This window comes from Sceloporus occidentalis, unplaced genomic scaffold, assembly GCF_023333645.1.
Source record: "Sceloporus occidentalis isolate IW3139 unplaced genomic scaffold, rSceOcc1.0.p SCAF_6, whole genome shotgun sequence".
NCBI lineage: Eukaryota > Metazoa > Chordata > Lepidosauria > Squamata > Phrynosomatidae > Sceloporus > Sceloporus occidentalis.
The window spans coordinates 71,964,211-71,981,259 of record NW_028316986.1 but is presented as its reverse complement, the minus strand read 5'-3'; the positions used below and the strand labels follow the sequence as shown (position 1 = coordinate 71,981,259).

The window sequence follows — 17,049 nt, the reverse complement described above, 5'->3', positions numbered from 1 at the left end:
CAATAAAAGTATAGGGGCTAGCTAGATCAAGGGAAGTAATAGTACCACTCTATTCTGCCTTGGCCAGGCCTTACTTAGAATACTGTGTCCAGTTCTGGGCACCACAATTCAAAAAGTATGTTTACAGATTGGACTGTGTCGAGAGGAGGGTGACTAAAATGGTGAAGGAAACCATGTGTTATGAGGAAAGACTTAGGGAGCTGGGTATGTTTAGCCTTGAGAAGAGATGGTTAAGGGGTGATACGATAACCCTGTTTAAGTATTTGAAGGGGTGTCATACTGAGGATGGAGGAAGCTTGTTTTCTGATGCTCCAGAGACTAGAAAATGGAACAATGGATGCAAGCTCCAGGAACAGAGATTCCACCTCAACATTAGGAGGAATTTTCTGACAGTAAGATCTGTTTGAAAGTGGAACACACTCTTTCGGAGAGTGGTGGAGTCTCCTTCCTTAGAGGTCTTTAAACAGAGACTTGATGGCCATCTGTCGGGGATGCTTTGATTGTGATTTCCTGAATGGCAGGAGGTTGGACTGGATGGCCCGTGTGCTTTCTTCCAAGTCTACGATTCTATGATTCTAGCCTGACATTAGTGGTTCCATTCCTATGCTGAGTGGTTTGGTCAATGCACCCATTTGCCTCCATTTCTGACAAAAAGGCAAGATGTCTCTTTCCCCACCCTTTTTATATGGCAGGAGAGATAATCATAATTCCCTAGGCTGATAGGAATGGAATCTCTTTTTTTCATCCAGGATTGGGAGACTCCAGCTTTATTATTATTTATTTCATAGACTCATAGAATCATAGAGTTGGAAGAGACCGCAAGGGCCATCCAGTCCAACCCTCTGCCATGCAGGAAATCTAAATCAAAGCATCCCTGACAGATGGCCATCCAGCCTCTGTTTGAAGACCTCTAAGGAAGGAGACTCCACTACACTCCGAGGGAGTTTGTTCCACTGTTCCTCCTAATGTTGAGGTGGAATCTCTTTTCCTGGAACTTGCATCCATTGCTCCAAGTCCTAGTCTCTGGAGCAGCAGAAAACAAGCCTGCTCCCTCCTCAATATGACATCCCTTCAAGTATTTAAACAGTGCTATCATATCTCCTCTTAACCTTCTCTTCTCCAATATTGCAGAGGGTGAGACACTGAAAAGGGTTCACATCTAGATCTCTTATATCTGCTGCATTCTCATTCTCTTGATAATTTGCCTCCCCTTTTCTTTGGCTGTTTAACTGAAACAATAGGTTACTGCTATATTAGAAGATGGCTCAGTGATAGGACAGTGATATTAGCAAGGGAAAGTAAGTTGGACCAAAAGCAGAGGGAGAGAAATGGAAAGGGCGTTGCTGAGACAACAGGCCCAAAACAAAGGAAACATGAAGGGAAAGGAGGCAGAAACAGCAGTGGGCCCTTTGTTTGCAATGCTGTCCAATCCAAATTCATCTTCAAAAATCATCATTGGGAATACATTTAGGGAAAGACACTCCCATCAAATGTGGTTAGGATGTGCACAGCAGACTGAGCTGAGCCTCCTGGTCACAGTTTCTTTCCATTTTGCTGTGATGTGCTTTATTTCTATTTATATTGCAGTACAGTCATGCCTCCTAATTCATGAATCTAAGATCTGCAACCTTGAATATCCACGGAAGGGTGACCTCTGCTACTTTCAATGGTGTGCGCACCCGGCATGCGCACCCCATTCAAACCTATGGGGCTTAAATATGTGCAAGCCTCTGTTTTCATAGGGGAGTCCGGAACAGATTCCCCGCAAAAACGGAGGGCTAACTATACTTGTTTTCTGAATTAAACTGCATGTAATAATTACACTGGTGCCTCGGGATACGAAATGATCGGGTTACGAAATTTCCGGGATACGAAAAAGTTGGATTGGCAAAAACTGTTTCGGGTTACGAAATATTTTTCGGGTTACGAAATTCATTTCGGCGCGAAATTCAAATGCTGCAAAGTGCAGCTATAGGCTTTCCAGTGCTAACGGATTATTATTCGGGTTACGAAATTTTCGGGTTACGAAAGGAATGGCGGAACGAATTAATTTTGTAACCCGAGGCACCAGTGTACTTAACACAGATTTGTCCACTTTTGTCTTTCTTTTCAGTGATGGGAAAGCAGCCACTTTAAATAGAATTTTCTTGTATGGTCCACACTAAAGAAAACTGATGACTCAGGAGAAAAGGAGCAAAATAATTTGACTTACAGTGTTCAGGTCCTATTATTAAGGTCCGCCTCTCACCCATCTATCCTGTTTTAGGCACATTACAGACCTCCTGAAAGCGGCGGTCTGCTGCCGCCGTCATTAGCGGCGCCGAGGAGCCCCAGCGGCCAAACTGCGAGGCTCTCTGGCGCCGCAAAAGAAAAGGTGCCAAAATGGCGGTTCTTGTTGCGGCACGCTAATGACGCCGCAAGGCGCCAATGGCACACTCACAGCGTCATTAGCGCTGCATGACATGCAGACGCTAAGCATCCACTACGTCAAGATGGCGATGCCCATGTAGAACGGGCGCCGCCATTTTGTACATCCTGGGGACGTACAGTCAACCCTTGTTATACGCTGGGGTTTGGTTCCATGATCCCCCATGTACAACAAAATCCATGTATGCTCAAGTCCCATTAAATATAATGACAGCAAAATTGTATCCCTTACAAAAAATGGAAAATCAAGGTTTGATATTTGAAATTTATACTTTTTTTGGAACATTTTCAAACCATGTATGCTTGAATCCATGTATAAAAAATCCGTGTATAAGAAGGGCCGACTGTACTTTACGCCCGTGTGGAACAGGCCATAGTTACTCTGCTCTGATGTTGCTTATCCATTTTAGTGGGTTATTACGTTTTAGTTATATCTTTACTATTTAACCTTTTAAAAAAAACACTGTAAACAACTGGAGAGGAAAAGCATGAGAAATCTCCTCTTTGTAACTGTATTTATAATAAATATTTTGCAGTGCTGATGTTTCAACTTGTTGTCATTTATGTGTTTTTTAAACTGAAATGTTGTTTTTATATTTAGTTTTTTATTCTACTTTTTTCAGTATTATAGAGAAAATGTTTTAACTAATTGCTAAAACAATCATGCCAACTCACAAAATATCATGGATTACATTGATTATAAGAATGTGAAAGGTCAGGGCTACATACAACCCTGAACCTTTCATAAACATTTTAGAAAATCATGAATTCTGGCATGAAAAGACAAACAACAATAAACAACTATTCTGGTTTGCTTTTCATACTCACAGAAATTAGTCTACTAGACTTACCTCTTTGGAAAGTCTGGTGAAAAGGTCCCCTCCTCGTAAGAAATCTAGTATAAGATACAGTTTCCCTTCTGTTTGAAATGCTACAGAAGAAAAAGATGGTAATGTTAGATTTTAAAAATAAAGAATGTCATAGAAATGATTACAATGGACCACTGTTATCATTTATTAGGCATCACGGCTAATGTACATGAATGAAGGGTGGGACCCATGAGAAAGAAAAGAGGAAAAAAGAGAGAGCGAAATCTTGTACTGGTGTCACAAGGAAAGTTTATTGCAGAGGTGGGGAATTTTTGACTCTCCAGTTGTTGAACTGCAACCCACCCACTAACATCCAGCCAACAAAGCTAACAGTGAGGGAACTATAATTCAAAAACATATTGCAGACTGTACATTCCACAACGCTGGCCTATTGCAGGGGTGGGGAAAGTGCAGTAGCCAGAGCTGTTCCAGGCCTCATTTCTGGATTTCCACAAAAAGGATTATCCTCAAATACCCCAGATGTGTTTCGGAGCAATTTCATCAGAACCCTCTCCCAGGAGAGGTCCTTTTGTCCTGTAGGAAATGATCTGAAATTTAACTTCCAGGGCACCTCCTGTTGAAAAAAAAGACCTCTCCTTGGTCCCAAATATGCCATAGATGGCCAAAGACATGGTAAAATTTCTCTCCTGTCCTCTAAGGGGCACTGAGGGACAAACTAATTGCGGGTGCAATCCTTCAGTGCCCCATGGGAGGCCAATGTCACTCCTAATTCCCAGCAGTTGCCCACTTTGTTTCTCTTGCTTCAAATACATAAATAAATATGTTTCGTATTTACCATAGTACATATGGTTTGTATTTCCTCTGGTGGAAAGAATAAGACACATGTTCCATTACATTTGATGCTTTTTCAGAGTTTCTTGGGGAATATATACCATTTCTTGTTGTTAACTGTCATCAAACCAACTTCAACTTATGATGACCCTATGAATGTCATCAACAACCCTGCTTGGGTCTTGCAGACTGAGGGCCATGACTTCCTCCAACGAGTCTATCCATGTGTAATGTTTTTTCTTCTTCTTCTTTTCCTATTACCTTCTAACATGCGTCTATGTGCTTTCAGGTTGCCTGTCAACCCATGAATTTTTATAGGGTTTTCTTGGGCAAGGAATACTCAGAGGTGGTTCTACCAATTCCTTCCTCTGAAATATAGCCTACAGCTTCTGGTATTCATTCAATGTCTCTCATCTAAGTACTAACCAGAGCCAATCCTGTATAGCTTCCAAGATTAGACAGGATCTGGTGCCCTAAGGATAATCAAACATCTGCCAGGCTTACAAAGCATTATTGTATTGTTCACTGAGTTATATCTTGAGTTATATGTCCAAAGTATGACAGTCTCAATTCAGTCATCCTGGCTTCTAGGGAGAATTAAGGCTTGATTTACTCTAGGATCATCACAAACTAAAATTCCACAAAAATACCTTTTCAAATGAGATTATTTGCCAATATCAACTCCCATAAGGAAGACATTTCATTGAAATGTGTTCTGAAGGTTATCTGAATGTCCTTCAAGCACCAGTCTTTGTGTCTTTTTTGCTTCCTTTACCACTTTGGTAATGCTCACTCTTTCTGTACTTATATGAAAGCTAGAGTGCTAAAAATACTAAAGACATCCTCAGAACCACAAAATGATCATGTTACTGAGCAGCATGGATATGTTATGGGATCTGTTCAATACCTGGATAGAAAACCACTACGGAACTCTATTAAGCTGAGCACCTTGCAATATGCAGAGGCTATGATAGTAATAAATAAATGAATTAATAAATAGTTTACATTTGAATAAAAGATCTAAAACTATATATAGATAATCAGTCTGAAAGGTGGGTATGAATAACTCGTGGAGAAATCTTACCATAATGAAGTTTTACAATGAAAGGGTGGTTCACTTCTGCCAAGATGTCTCTTTCCATTTTTGATCGTACGCGATCTCGGACTGTAAAAGGAGAACAAGTACACACCATAAAACCTGATGGTCCAGACAGTTACATCTGTCTCTGTATTGCTGAACAACCATGAATGACTCATTTTTTGTATGCACGTTGCCATCCTCTCACAGAAACAAGAAAACAAAGCATCAAAGGAAAACATAGGCTGTGTAAATCGCTGAAGCATTATTTTCTGCTTTTGTTGTAGCAGTTCCCTATAGCAAGCAAATTTCTCCCATTCTTTGTCTCCTCCTCAAGGTATACACCTATTTCTTGTAAGCCATGCCATATTCTAGTTTTCATGATGATAATAATAATAATAATAATAATAATAATAATAATAATGTTTATTTATTACTCTCCCCATGGACTGAGGTGGGAGACAACAACAATTAACAAACAATGAGTATCCCTTATCAGGAATTCCACAATATCCCCAAATCCAAAATTATTAAAAATATTATGTATAAAATTTGCTTCAGGTTATATGTATGAGGTGTAGATGAAAATGCACCATGTTTAGACTTGGGTCCTATCTTCAAGATATCTCATTATGAAAATATTCCAAAATCAGAAAAAAAATCCAAAACACTTGTGATCCCAAAGATTTTGGCCAAGGGAGACTCAACCTGTACCATGTTACTATCACTTTGCTAAATTAATACAGGTGGAAGTCCTTGACTTTCTTGCATTGAAACATGACTTGCTTTTGCAGAACAATGTTGATTTTTCAGTGCTTCACAATACTAGAATTATTATTTTTAACTAATTATCATCTGGAACAGTCACTGGATCCACTTTTGGAATTTAGTTTCACATTGGCCACTTTCCAATCTTCTGGTATGCATGCCACTTCTAGGGTCAGATTGTTTTTTAAGGCTCCTCCCTCCCTCCTTTTGGCCTGAGAGGGAGTGATCAGGCAGACCCAGCTCCATCAGGGCTAGCCTGAAGAAAGAGGCTCCTCCCTCCTTAACTGTCATCTTTTGGCCAGTGAGGGAGAGAATAGGCTGGCCCAGCTCCATCAGGGCTAGCCTGAAGAAAGAGGCTCCTCCCTCCTTAACTGTCATCTTTTGGCCAGTGAGGGAGAGAATAGGCTGGCCCAGCTCCATCAGGGCTAGCCTGAAGAAAGAGGCTCCTCCCTCCTTAACTGTCATCTTTCGGCCGGTGAGGGAGAAAGTAGGCTGGCCCAGCTCCATTGGGGCTAGCCTGAAGAAAGACGCTCCTTCCTCCTTAACTGTCATCTTTCGGACTATGAGGGAGAGAATAGGCTGGCCCAGCTCCATCAAGGCTAGCTCCACCAGGGCTAGCCTGAAGAAGAAGAGCCTTCCCTCCGGTCCATCTGCCTTGCTCCAGGCCTCAGAAGGAGAGAAGAATGCTGGACCTGATCCCCTCCCCCTCACCATTCCTTTCTCCTTTTGTGTCGTATCTTTTTAGATTGCAAGCCTGAGGGCAGGGAACTGTCTGTTATCCCCTCTGTTGTAAACCGCTCGGATTCCCAGTGATTGGGCGGTATATAAATAAATCCTATTATTATTATTATTTGTTTGGCATTTTTAAAAGTAGTAATTCAGATATGAAACTGCTCAAGAATTCTTGGGTAGATATGAGCCAGAACTGGGAATTTAGTTTGTCAAATTGGCCATTTATTCACTGTTTTATAAACAGGAGACTGGGGACAAAAATGAGTGTGAATGTCCCTTGACATTCCTTTTCACAGGAAAGCATGATTGGCATTAGAGAACCATTAGGGGAAATATAACTAGGCAATGTTCATTGTGTTCAAATTTCAAGAAATGTTATGCAGAAGATGTATAACAGCAATGTCCAAGTGTATGTATTTCAGATTAAGTTTGCTAGATTGTAGTCACAGGTGTGTATATGTCTACATGACTTATGGCAACCCCATACATTTTTCATACCATTTTTTTAGGTAAGGAATACTCAGAATTGCTATTGTCAATTCCTTCCTCTGAGATATGGCCTACAGAACCTGACATTTGTTGGCATCTCCCATCCAAGTATTAACCAGTGCTGCCCCTGCTTAGTTTCCAAGATCAGGCAGGATTTGGTGCATTTAAGGTATTTAGGGTACTCTCCAACATGTCACAGCTAAAAACTGGGACACATGTGGCCAAACAACATCAGAGTTTGCCCAAAATTGCAAAAGATATCAATGAGGAATAACACACAAGCTAGGAAAGGCTGCAATAGTTTGCTTTTGCCTAAGCGCATTGGAAAGGTCAAGATCTCTTCCCTCACCCCTGCTTGGTTACTTAAGTATAAACTACTCCTGCATTTTGAACTCAACTGAATTAAGCAGAGGACAAAGCAGAAAGTGGGAACAGGAAAGAGAATAAAAACAAGTGAATAAGTAAAATGACAGAGGATTAGTAGTGACTGTTCCTGCCAAATCTGTACAGTTGGAGGGTTATTTGATCAAATTGCATGATCCCAGTAATATATTTGAGAATTTGGGCCAACTTCTTTGTTCATTTAACATATTAAGTACCACTGTTCAGATTTTCCCTAAGAACATAAAGATAAAATTTAACCCATCAGAGACACCTTATCTAAAGGTTTCATCTCCAACACATATACTGTACATGGAAGATTTTGCAAGGTACTGATAGTAATCTGTAACTCCCTTTTGCTTGAGCAAACAATAACAAAGGCACACAACAACAAGCTTGCAAATTCCTCCTTGAGAAGCAAGGAGATGGTACCACTTTGTTTAAGAGATCCCATGGAGACAACTCCAGAAGAAAAGTTAACCAGAAAAGGTAGATAACTATAACCAGCAGCCAAAACTTTCTTGACAATGATAGCGAGCCAAAGTCAGACACTTGACATTAAACTAGATTTCTAAATCTATTTAAATCTGGGCCTTGGGGCTAGTTTTGTAACAAAAAATTGGGACCACTTCTGAGATGGATTAGAAGAATGTGGCCCTATTGATTCTCCTGGACCTCTCAGCAACTTTTCATATCAACATGAACAACATGACAAATTATACTTGCTAACAATTCATACCCCCTCCACCCAAATTTATGTTGGACTTTCAAGACCGCACAAGTTGGAAAGGATGAAGTACCTGGGAGCAGCAAAGATGCTTTAGTGCACTTTCATGTGCAGTATAATAGTATGTGTGCTTACTCAGAAGTAAGTCCCACTGAGTTTTATTAAACTTACCCTGAAGTAAGTGTATACAAATTTACCACCTCGATTGCTTATTTACGCTTCATCCTCTCAAAGGCAGCTGGTAGTTCCAATGTCGGCGAGGTGGTGGATCCGCTCTGGATTTTAGTCTACACTTTAAAGGTACTATCTAAAGCCTGTTACAGACTGCCAAAATAAAGCTGCTTCGGGTCTCTTTGGAGGTATGCTGTTTAAATGATGCATGCATCCTAAGAATCCGGAAGCTGCACCAAAGCTGCACTCCAGTGCTTAGGAATGGAGTGTGGCTTTGGCGTGACCTCCGGACTCTTAGGACCCATGCATAATTTAAATAGCATACCTCCAAAGAGACCCGAAGCAGCTTTATTCTGGCAGTCTGTAACAGGCCTAAGTTACTAAATATATTTTGGTGATACCTTGGGTAACTCCTTTAAAGTTCAGACGACATCTGAGAACAGAATATCACCCGACTGACATGGGAGCAACCCACTGTCCCTGCTACTTCCATACACACCCTCTGAACTAAATGCAGGCAAAATGATAACACCAGGAGCATCAAACCCAAGTGATTAACATTTTTGGCAATACATGAGAAAAGATATGTATGAAAAAATGTTAGCAAGAAATGATTAATTTTCTGCTTATATCTGACTGCTGTTGAGCATCTTAGAAAACATTGGCAATTCTTTTGCCAGGCATGATTGGTTGAGAATAGAAGTGACAGGTGTAGATTTGCTTCCATTTTCATCTGCAAATGGAATGTGAAGAAATAATACTTTTAAGGTTTCCACAAAGGGCCAATAACATCAATACTTAGAAAGCATTTACATAAGAAACAAGGAATCACATTCCACCAGATGGATATTTTGGCTGGATGCCTTCAATTAATTTTTTTAAATGATAGAAAGGTGTTGATATTCTTACATTGTCTAAAGACAACATTATTTTTTCACCCATCGTGTTAGGCCTACAAATTAGGGAGAAAGTTTGGCCATTCTTAATGGGTCATTAAATCTAAAAAAACATATTGTGGGAGAACCTTTGGAATATTTACAGTAAATTTTCTCATCTATATCAGAACTGGCACTAACGGTTGGGGTCACATGAGTTCTTGTTGGTCATATTACTAGATTAAAAATCAAACATAGCCCTAAAATTAACTTCCATATGAAGAAGGCAGTGGAGCTTTGAAAGCTTGCATGATATATTTTGGCCCAATAAAGGTATTGGTGAGAAGTCGAAGGCTTTCATGGCCAGCATCCATAGTTTTTTTGTGGGTTTTTTGGGCTATGTGGCCATGTTCTGGAAGAGTTTATTCCTGACATTTCGCCTGCATCTGTGGCTGGCATCTTCAGAGAATGGTGGCATGGGGGTGTGTGGGATATATATACTGTGTGACCCTTGACTGGGAGAAAGTGGTTTACATGTTAATCTGTGTTGGCCTGTTGGTGATTTCTGGACTTTGGATTTTCTTGTATTTTGCTGCATGGGCGACACAATTACCTCTGAATATGTTTTCTTCAGTCACTGCAAATTATAATTCTATTCTGTAATTGATTATCTGGGGTTTATTTAAACCAAATATCCCTGAAGTAACAATCTTATTAGAACATATCCACATATGTTAGTCTCTAAGATTAACATTAGTTTTGCAGATATAGAATTCATTAGAAAAACAGCATGGGGAGCAGGAAAAAAAATGACTGATTTCAGTTCCTGAATTCAGTGGGCCTCTAAAGATTCCATTTCTCCCCTGCACTTACTATTAAACCCCTTTAAAAGAGTAGGAGTTTAAATTATAAGCCTTCCACTGTCATGTCTAGTTGTGCATTCAATCATATTTAAGAGTTCCACAAAACAGGTCAGCTATTACTGTTCTCTTATTGCATGTGGGAAATCCTGGGGTTGGAGAAACTAATTTTTGGGACTGCATCTTGCAAAACTTCCTAGCCAATATTTCCAAAAATAATTTTTCTAAGTACTGGGAATTCCAGGCTGATAAAACAATGACTTGTTTTGAACTAAGCTTACACTTTTCATAGCTAACACATTTAGCTATTACAGCCTAAGAGCTGAGCTGAGTGTCCAAGTCAGGTGACACTTTACTGGGCCCTGAAGATCCTTCTGGGGGCTGGGGACAATTCCTCTGAGCTGTGGATATTCCTCTGGGTGGCGGCAACATCAGGATCATGATGAAAATATTATTGAGGCTAAATTGTAGATGCTGAGAATATTTATAGAAGCTTTTTTCATGAACATATATTATTCAGATTTTGTGAACCAATTGGAAGCATACTGCTATAAATGAACAGTCTAAACATTGAGTTAGTTGTTCTCTATAACAGAGAGACTGTGTGAGTGTGGTTACTGTACAATATGACTTGTAGTAAGAGACAGAAAGGTTTGTGCTTCCCTCTCTTGAGAACAATAAATTCTTAAATATTGTCTACATAGGCAAAATAAAAATGTATCTGTAGGGAGAATCATACTCCCATAATAACCAAGGCCCTTGATCCAAATGACAGCAAGAACCAGTGTTTTTGGTAGCAATTGGGATTTAGACTGACAAGTATTAGCAAAAATGCTTTCTCAGTACACTTTGTACTGAGCAAGCAGGCAGCTAGGCCTGCATTTGTTTATATGGCTCAAAGTGTATGCAAATAAAATATGTAGCGTAGTGCTTCTCAAGCCACCTCATTCTGGGGACCACCAATCCCCCCCCCCCCCCATTGTGCCAGGGACTGTGCCTATATTTGTGCCCACTCATTGCAATTGCATTTTTCTTCTCTGAAAAATTTCCAGGCACTGGTAGCTAAAGGCTCAGGGATCAGCACTGGCTCTGGGACCACGACTTTGAGTAACATTGATCTAGTGCAAACACACTTACCTTATCTAGCTATAACTACAAATCACATGACTGTGTTTAGGGGAATGGACTGCAATATGGATGTGAATAGACCTATTGCAAGTTTTTATTTTGACTCCCTCCCCATAATGCTTTGGTTCAAGGCATTTCATGCTGGTGTGATGACACCAAATTGTTGTTGCTGGTTTACACTGTCACATAAAGCTGGGACCAAATTGTACCACTGGTCACTGAAGATGTAATTATTCTTAGCTTATCCATTTGTCTGTTAACCATTACTGCCATCTAATTTTGGTGAAAATCTGTCCAAACAGTTTTCACATAATTTAGGAACAAATAGGAAAAAAAATAATATATATATATACACACACACACACACACACACACACACACACACACACACACAGTCGGCCCTTCTTATACACTGATTTTTTATACACGGATTCAAGCATACATGGTTTGAAAATGTTCCAAAAAATTATAAAGTTACCTTGATTTCCCATTTTTTATAAGGGACACCCTTTTGCTATGTCATTATAGTTAATGGGACTTGAGCATACACGTATTTTGTTATACACAGAGGATCTTGGAACCAAACCCCAGCGTATAACAAGGGTCCACTGTATATATATTGCCTAAACATTACAAGCCACTCTAATTTCTTAGGGATGATACCACAGAGGGCTAGCCTGAAGAAGAAGAGCCCTCCCTCCATGATAACTGTTATCCTTTGGCCTCCCTCCAGTCCATCTGCCTTGGTCCAGGCCTCAGAGGGAGAAAATAACCACTGGACCTCATCCCCTTTCTCACCACCATTCCCTTCTCCTTTTGTGTCATGTCTTTTTAACCAGAGTAATCTTTTATACCGTAATAAATCTGTTTAGGTTCCACAAAATTCCATGTGAGAAAGCCTAAACAGACTTGTTATTCCTAATTAGAGTAGGCTCACTGAATCAATAGAAATTTCATCAATCATCACTTGTTTATGTTTGGGGCTGGCAAGAGAGTATAAGCCCTCAAAGTAACTCTTCTTAGCTCTTCCTCCTACCTTGCTGGACCAAATACACACACACAGGGGCATATCGCAGTTAACAAAGCCTCTGGCAAAGAAACTCCCTTTTATAGTCTTTTTATGTGCCCAACCTCCCATTTCCTCCTTGTCTAGCTGCAAGAATTTTGGTAGCACCAGCATTGTAAGGATAGTGAAGATCGATTGATGAAACACACGCTGTGAGTTTTAGCAAAATGTTTGCAATAAACAGTGCAATAAAATTGTGGTGTGTTACAGACTGCCTGAAAGCGGCGGTCTGCCGGCACTGCCGGTTGCCGCGTCTGGGAACCACAGCGGCCAAACCATACGGTTCCCGGACGCGGCAAAAAGAAGCCCGGCATCACTTCCGGGTGTGATGTGCAGACGCTATGCGTCCGCTATGTCAAGATGGCGACTCCCATGTGGAAAGGCGCTGCCATTTTGTATGTGCTCCGCACGTACTAGGGTTAGGAGTGTCAAGAAGTTTGTTTTTGTCTTGTAATGTGTATGTGTTAATGTTGTTTAATTTGTTGGTTTTATAATTGATTTAATAATTTTTAAGGGGGGAAGGGAATTTTGATGTATAATGTATTGTATTTTATTGCTGTTAGCTGCCTCGATTGACCTCAAAGGGGTTGGATATTAATAATAATAATAATAATAATAATAATAATAATTTATGCCCGTCCGGAACGGGTCTTAAGCAGCAAAAAGAGTGGGGTTTTTCTCCAGCTCATCCTACTGTAGCTGTGTCTGTCTGTCTGCTTATAATGGGCAAGATAAACAGCAGCTACCTCTAGGCTCTATAATTATGTGTGCATAGGCAGCCTTCGATACCATAGACCATGGTATCCTTCTGGAATGCCTGAGGGGGTTAGGAATTGGAGGCACTGTGCTCCAGTGGCTCCGTTCTTAACTCTCTGGCAGATTCCAGATGGTGATGCTGGGGGACAGATGCTCTTCTAAAAGACAGCTGACATCTGGCGTCCCTCAGGGCGCCATTCTGTCCCCCATGCTGTTTAACATTTACATGAAGCCACTGGGAGAGATCATCCAGCCAAGAGAGGGAAAGGGGGACCCAGCGCTCTCCTTCCATCTCCTGCCCAAACTCCAACGAGGGCCAGCTGGAGGACGCTGAAGGAACTTGCCCTCCCTTAGTTTGTTTTAATTATTTATTGCAAGGAATGTTGATTGTTGTTTTCCCTTTTACTTGTTTTGCTTTATTAACTGCTATGTATTTTGTTATTTAATATGCTGCTACTGATTTGCTATATTTTATTTTTGTAATCTACTGCTATTGTTGATTGTGATCTTAATATGCTGCTATGTTATATCTCTTTTATTTCATGTTTATTGTTATTGCTTACTTTGTATTATTCCTCTGTTGTAAGCCGCCTGGATTCCTAGTGATTGGGCGGCATATAAATAAATCATATTATTATTATTATCCAGAGACATGGGACACAGTGTTATCAGTACTGTCATGCCCAGCCTGGAGGGCGACTCAGAGGACTCAGAGGATGAGCCAGAGCCCCTAGGACCTGAACCTGTAATTGGGGAGCCTGAGGCTGGTGGAGCAGAGTCTATGGCCCCTCCAGAGGTTCAGCAGCCAAGTCTGCCTGGGGCCAAGGCTGTGGACATAGAGGAGGATCTGGGAAGTATGCCTACCTTCAGGGAGCATCGAGCTGAAAGAGAGGGCCTTCGAAGATCACTGAGACTTTACCTCCCCCCTCCATATGTTAAAGAAGCATAGATCTACATGTTTGGCCACCAAAATGGCAATCATAGAAGCAAAGGGTGGTGCAAGACAAAATCATCATTGTATGCATTTTGGAAGCAGGTTTCAAATGCTTTTGTTAACTTATGCAAGGCTTACCTCACCTAGTTGTTTCATTTTACAAATGCATATTGTTAGTTTTGGATAAAAAATGTTGAAACACACTGAACTACTCTTCCTTTTTTTTTCCTTTTTGTTTTTTGGTAGTACAAGATCCTATCCCTATTCTTTCCATGTTGTTTCTGCCTTTGGTCTCATATTCTCTGTTAAGGAAGTATTGCCCAAGAACACATCTACTTCATTAACTGAGGTATACTTGCATGCTTCTACCTTTATACACATAAGGTATCAGGTTTAATCCCAGACACCATTAGGTGGAACTGGAAAAGCTTCCTGTCTGAAACCCTGGCAAACTGCAGCCAGTCAGCACAGGTGATACTGAGTTAGATATAATTTGTTTTACAATGAATCTAGTCAACAACAACAACAACAAAATAATAGTAGTGGTAGTAATAATAGCATTTATAATGCCTGTTTCACCCAAGGACAGAACATCAAGCATATATAAACAAATCAATAAAACACAATGCTCTAATATACTAAAATAATATACTAATGTACTACAACGGTAGGGCTTTCACTTTGTAGCAATGGTAAAAATATTTTATCTTCGATATTCTCCATATCCCCCCTTCATCTAATATCATTTATACCCCACCTTTCTCCCTACAAAGGAACCAAAGCAGCTGCTCCCAGAAGCCCTAGCCAGCACGGCTAGTGGTCAGAGTTTCTGGAAATTGCAGGCCAAGGCTTCTGGGGATACAAAAGTTAAAACCACTGCTTTATAGGAACCTATTCCCATGTAACACAATCTCTTCAAAGGGCACAAAGAAATAGAAATTATGTTCTTATGTAATAGTACCAAACTCCCACAGACTAACCCAGTGATAGTCTTAGGGTATTCTTTTGTTCTCAGCTGTAGCTATGCTGTTCTTACATAATACCACCATATTGTTCTGCTGCTATGAAAATGTCACTTTTCATAGTAAAAGGAAAGGAAAGGAACAAAGGAGGAAAGGTCTAGTGAGGGTCTGTAGTTCAATAGTTAGGGTTGCCAGAAAACTGGAGAGGACACTTATAGATTTAATGCTTGCAGAGAAGAAGGAATTAAAGATGGTATTGCTTGGCACAGAACCAGGTAATACCTTCAGAATGCCCTCTTCTACACAAGTTTTAAAGGCACAGAAACCCTCTCCACTTTTTACTTTGACAACCCTATTAATGGTAAAACACATGCTTTTGTAGGAAAAAGATCCCACATTCAGTCCTTGCCACTTCTAGCCAAAAAGGTCACATAGCAGTAGATGGGGAAGATCTCTGCCTCCAAACTCTGGAGAGAACTATGAGCCTGAATGATTTTAAAAGTCTGAATGACAAAAGGGAATGTCCTATTAAGGCAGTCATATGAAATACAGATGAGGGACCCTATACATTTAATAGCTTTATTGGATAAAGAATTTTAGTAAGTGTACTTCGCATGAAAAGCTACGCCTGCTGAAACTCCCTCTTCCACACAGTATCAAGGGCACAGGTGCTATGGTCTTTTTCACATGGCCTGCCTATGCCCCATGTTGATTTTATTTCCACTGCCCCCGAGAGCCTTAATGAACAGTAGACCCCATAACAAGAAGATCTGGTACAAGAGGTAAGGATACACAGTCAGGCACCTGCTGAGGGCCTATAGCCTAGCAAGAGGCTATTGATAAGAACACCTGGCCTGTTCATTCTTTTTGTTTCAACTTGCTTTTGACATGCCACCTACTTTAGCCCAGGTACCAGCTGTGGTGAAAAGAAGGGACAGTGGATGACACTGGATTTTTACCTGTCACTCAAACCAAGTTAGTGATGATGATGATGAGAAAATAGAGATGGAACAATACCTGCCTGTGACAGTGGCAGTGAAAAGGTGAACTCACTTGAGGGATGAGACTCACTGATAGTGTAATCATCAAGAACAGAGAGGATGTTCTACATCCTACAAAAATTACCAAATGTACGTCTTATTTCTATCTAAGCAAACAGAGGCAAATGTTTCCTACATGTATAATATAAAAGGGAGTACTGTATAGTCAGTCCTCCGCATTTGAAACTTTGACTTTTGTGGATTTGATTATTCATGGATTTAATTAATATTTACTTCTAGGTCCTCTAGTTTGACTCTTCAAGATGTTGACCATAGAGTCACCCTGGACAAGCTAGAGATTCCTAGAGAAAACACTTCTCTGGCCATCTGTAGGTGCCCCAGCACGATTCTATAGTCAGCTTCAAGCAGATGTTGACCACAGAATTGCCCTGGAGGACCTTGGTATTCCTAGAGAGGTGTTGACTCAGGTAAAAAAAGTGTTTGCATTTTTTCCACTTTCATGGGGGCCTTGTGCCCCTGATCCCAGTGAAGGTGGAGGCCCCACTGTAATTTCAGACACTATTCCTTCAACTTCTACTTTCAAGTAGCCTACCCATCAATGGCAGGTAGTCTGCAATGGGTTGTATACACCCACTCAATGGCCCTTGTATTATGTGAAGTCCCCACTGTAACATCTCTAGAAATTATAGAGATTGTGCTTGTGTTCTACAACTGTACAGGTAGGTGATGCGATTGTTTGAGAAGGGGTATCTTACAACTGTGTAGAATATGACTAGATCATACCAACTGAGCTCTATGGGGCTATTCCAGAACAAATTACAATCAGGCTCTTGAGAGTATGATTGCATTTATTCCTGTTTGTTTCTACCTTTCCACGGTATCATACGGTTAATCCTTCCATGAGTTAAAACTATCTTTGTTTACTTCCAACATCTGCCATTATTTTGAAAAAGTTTTGAAAAGGTGTCTACTGGAATTTTGATTCCTTTGCAGCACAACCTGATCTAAATAATACATGTTTTCTCAGCTGCTT

The 17,049-nt window shown here is 40.5% G+C and overlaps 1 protein-coding gene across 5 annotated transcripts in view; it reads right to left on the bottom strand.

Annotated features, from left to right (window-relative positions):
* The window catches only part of RPS6KA2 (ribosomal protein S6 kinase A2), a 264,581-nt gene that overhangs the window by 61,347 nt on the left and 186,185 nt on the right, over positions 1-17,049 (bottom strand). For all 5 annotated transcript variants that reach the window (XM_089530038.1, XM_089530037.1, XM_089530035.1 and 2 more), the window contains 2 exons: positions 5,173-5,253; positions 3,279-3,358 (listed from right to left, as the gene is read on the bottom strand). In XM_089530038.1, coding sequence (XP_089386164.1) covers positions 3,279-3,358; positions 5,173-5,253 — 161 coding nt within the window. The remainder of the gene's footprint in view (positions 1-3,278; positions 3,359-5,172; positions 5,254-17,049) is intronic.